The 3939-nt window shown below is 53.8% G+C and overlaps 1 protein-coding gene across 1 annotated transcript; it reads left to right on the top strand.

Annotated features, from left to right (window-relative positions):
• Positions 1–2: 2 nt before the first annotated feature.
• HOXA10 (homeobox A10) lies at positions 3–2980 on the top strand (the record flags this gene model as incomplete). Its single annotated transcript, XM_004702850.2, has 2 exons — positions 3–177; positions 1334–2980. Coding segments are annotated over 2 exons (450 nt in total), but the record flags the coding sequence as incomplete, so codon positions are not given.
• Positions 2981–3939: the final 959 nt, after the last annotated feature.

Genomic DNA, 3939 nt, shown 5'->3' with positions numbered 1-3939 from the left:
CGGCCGACGCGGCCCGGAAGGAACGAGCCCTCGAGTCGCCACCGCCCCCGGCGCTGGCTTGCGGTGGCGGAGGCTCGCAGGGTGACGAGGAGGCGCACGCGTCGTCCTCGGCAGCAGAGGAGCTCTCCCCGGCCCCCTCGGAGAGCAGCAAAGCCTCGCCCGAGAAGGACTCCCTGGGTAAGCGGGGCGCCCCGCGTGGGGCAGGCAGCCGCCGGAGGCCGGAGCCCGCGCGCAGCAGCCGGGCGGCCTTGGCCCGAGCTGCAGGCAGCCTGACCTTGTGAACTTGCTTTTTTAATATTTGGGCGTGAGGACGCAGTAAAAATTCATGTCCGGCTTAGCGCCGCACACCAAGAGTTCGCCCAGGCTGGGGGGCGAGGCAGACGCCTGTGAGCAGCCCCCTCTGGTCCATGCCCTTCTCCATGACCCGGAGCCCCCCAAGCGGCGATGGTGTCCCAGCCTGCGCGGCGCGGCCCACACGGGGGGGAGGGGGAGGGAAAGTGGCTCACCCACAGATAGCGCGGATGTTTGCAAGGCATCCAAAATAAGCAGCCGCCAGCGCCAATAAATAAGCCCATTAACCAGCGAAGTTCGAGTTTACGATCCCCCAAGCTTTTTTCAAAGTTGCTGGAGGGGCGGGAATGCTCAGGGCGGGGGAGAAGAAAAGGCAAATCCGGTCCGGACGCCACCCACCCTAGTTGAGGGCCAGAGAGGGGCCATTTCGTTTCCCGTGAAGTTCTGGAGTCGCCCTGAATGCACTATGCTTCAGGCTCATGGAGCGAGGAGAAGGCGGTTCGTAGATTCCAGAATCGTGTTTGGGTGGCTATCCCCAAGGCTCCACTATTGTCCATCTTGCCCCCTTCGCTGGGGTTTGAGCTGCCAGGGGGTGGCGGTGAGATACAGACATGCTGTTTACGCCCCCCCCCCCTTCAACTAAGTAAACACTTGAGCCCCCAGCCCAAGAGAAGCGGGAAATGCTTGTCTGGTGGCTCTGGGAGGGTAAGCCAAGGAAGGCTTTACTTTCGATATACAGGCTGCCCTCCCAGGCACTGGCTCTGCAAACGCTAGAAGCTTTATGCTAAAGCAGGTGTTTGGTTTTTTGTGGCGGGGTGTGGGTGTGACAGCAGAGGAAAATGTCCATTGGAAAGGTTGGAGTGAGCTGAAGGCCCACTAGATTTGGAACAAACCTTTTGCTTGTCTTCTGCCAGCCAAAGGGGTGGGGTGGGCATAACTCTCTCGGTGACTTAGGGCAACTCTCTTTGGAGAGAGACATCCTCAAGGCACTCCCTGTGGAGCCTAGACTTAACCTTCTCCGCTTCCTGCTCTTTAACTCCAGGCAGTTCTAAAGGGGAAAACGCAGCCAACTGGCTGACCGCGAAGAGCGGCAGAAAGAAGCGCTGCCCCTACACCAAGCACCAGACGCTGGAGCTGGAGAAGGAATTTCTCTTCAACATGTACCTTACTCGAGAGCGGCGCCTAGAGATCAGCCGCAGCGTCCACCTCACAGACAGACAAGTCAAAATCTGGTTTCAGAACCGCAGGATGAAACTGAAGAAAATGAACCGAGAAAATCGGATTCGGGAGCTCACAGCCAACTTTAATTTTTCCTGATGAAGCTGCAGGCGACGCCGGGTTTTATGTTTGGTTGTTGTTGTTGTTGTTTCCGCCTCCAGGGTCCCCTCCCTCTCTCTGTCTTCGACCTCAACCCGCACCTGTGCCGGAACCCCACTCCTTCCTCCCACTCGTGCCATCTCGCCTGCCCACCCATCTGTGCACGCCTGGGCTGGTTTGTTGTGACTTTTTGGTTTTGTTCTCTTCGTTTGCTTGGTGTTGGATTATTTGTTGTTTTCCGGGGGAAAAAGCCATATCGTGCTAAAATTCTATAGAGATAATAGCGTCCTAAATGTCAAGTGCTGACTGGTCCGGTTTGCTGCCTTGGGGTCCCGTTCCCCGCCCCCTGCCCCCCACCCCCGCTCAGCCGCTGGAAATAGCCCTTTCCTGGCCAGTCCTGGGTAAACCTAGCCGCAAGGCCGAGGTCCCATTGTCGGCATGGACGTGTCTGGCCTGAGGTCAATGGTGCAGGATTCACCACAGGGATGGCCTGCCGTGGGTACTGGGTTGTGGATAGTCAGGGGCTACAAGCCCCCAGTTGATTTTTCTTTCTACCTTTCCTCCCTCACAAAGAGGAGGGCTTAAAAGCATGGGCATGCAGGTTGGCAAAAGGCTTTGACTTTGCCTGATGGGCAGATGGAGAAAGAAAGACTCAGAAAGATTCATTTTTCCATCCTCTGTAAGATATCCAAGCTTTAAAAGAAACAAACAAATGAACAACAACAACAAAAAGAAAAAGACCAGGAGAAGGAAACTTCTCTTCCAATTTTTGTATGGTCTTACGTTGCTAAACCCAATGATTTCGCTTACCTCTGAATTGCCTGCCATATCTTTCTGGATGTAGATAAACAATCTAATGTAGTTTTCTTTATACATGTGGATTCATTGGTTTTGGTACTTTTTGTCATGAAATACTTGTTACCACTGGTAACACTCGACAAGCACACTGCAATCAATAGTCCCTTCCTGTAGAGTTTTTGTTTGTTTGTTTCATTCACTTTTATTTTTAAATTTCTGATATTCATGGAATACCAGGAGGGCGGGGGTGGGGAGCCAGTGGAAGAGACCAGAGAAAGGGAGACGTTGTTGGAATTTCCTTTATACTGTGAAGTTACATGCATAAAAGGGTCAAACCTGTAGGTGCAGAAAAAGAAAAACTATAAATACAAATCTGTATAAATGTCTATTATTATGAAAAATTGCCAATCTTGTTTGAAGCAAATGCATTCTATGGTTATTATAAATGTTAGTTTTAGCTCTATTCTAATCTAAAATCAGAATAAATTAATATTGTAATGCTGCTGTGCGTGGAAAAAAAGACGATGTTTATGTTCTTATAGAAGAATAAAAGCTGTGGAATGAAGCTTTTAAATTTTACCTCTTTTTTGACTTTTTATCTTCACCTTCTACTCTACACCCCACCACCACCACCACCACTTTTACAACAGGGCTAGCCTGCGCCCCCTGCAATTACTTTAGTCATCTATTTAAATATTACCTAGACGGTCGTAATTTGTCTGGGCCCTATAGCCCTGGTGCCCTAAGGTTTGTCGGCTTTTGTTCAGTTTTATGACTTGCTAGTCTATCTGGATTGTGGCTGTCTTGGACCAGTGGTTTCAGTTCAGAGAAGAACTGCATAGATAGAGGAAGCCTAATAACATTGCTTTTGGGGGCCTAGAGGAGGCCTGTAAAAGCCGGTTATTTTGGGGGTTTCTCATCTAGGATGACCCCTAGCCTAGGGATCCAGGAAGCAGGCCGGGTCTCCAGCGTCACTAGCATTCTCTGCAGCCACAAGGTGGACCCAGGCCGGACCTCTGGGGCCGCCCCCTCCCCCAGCTCGGCCTCCCCCCACCTGGAGACTCTCCTCTGGGCCACACGTTTCCTGCCCGCCAAGCAACCCCCCCCCACATTATACGGGGGGGGGGGGGGGCTGGCGCAGGAGCGCGCAAGCGGGCATGCAGGAGGAGACGGAGAACGAGCGCGGGAGGAGGCCGTGGCCAGTCTGGGAGTCCGGCTAGGTGCTGGCTCAGGCGCTGCCTAGGCGCCCCCGTCTGCCCCTGCTCGGCGCCGGCTTTCTGAGCTGCAGGACGTGGGAAACCAGGACCGCTTCTGGCCTCTTGCCTGCCTTCCTTTTTCCTCTCTCTCTTCTCTTGGCCTTTCCTTTCTCCCTCCCTCCTCTCCTTCCTCCCTCTCCCAGGCTTACCCTCCCGGGACCCCCGGGCTTCTCTCTCGGGGGCTTAGGTTGCAGTCGGGGACTTGTGGCGGCAACGGCGCAGGGTGGCGAGGGGCCTGGTCGGGCGGCGCGATCGCGGGTCTTATCTCCTTGGCGGT

The sequence above is a fragment of the Echinops telfairi genome, unplaced genomic scaffold (assembly GCF_000313985.2).
Source record: "Echinops telfairi isolate 266 unplaced genomic scaffold, ASM31398v2 ScPeMD7_23;HRSCAF=83, whole genome shotgun sequence".
Classification (NCBI taxonomy): Eukaryota; Metazoa; Chordata; class Mammalia; order Afrosoricida; family Tenrecidae; genus Echinops; species Echinops telfairi.
Note: the sequence above shows the minus strand (reverse complement) of the source record. Positions and strands in the feature narration are given on the sequence as shown.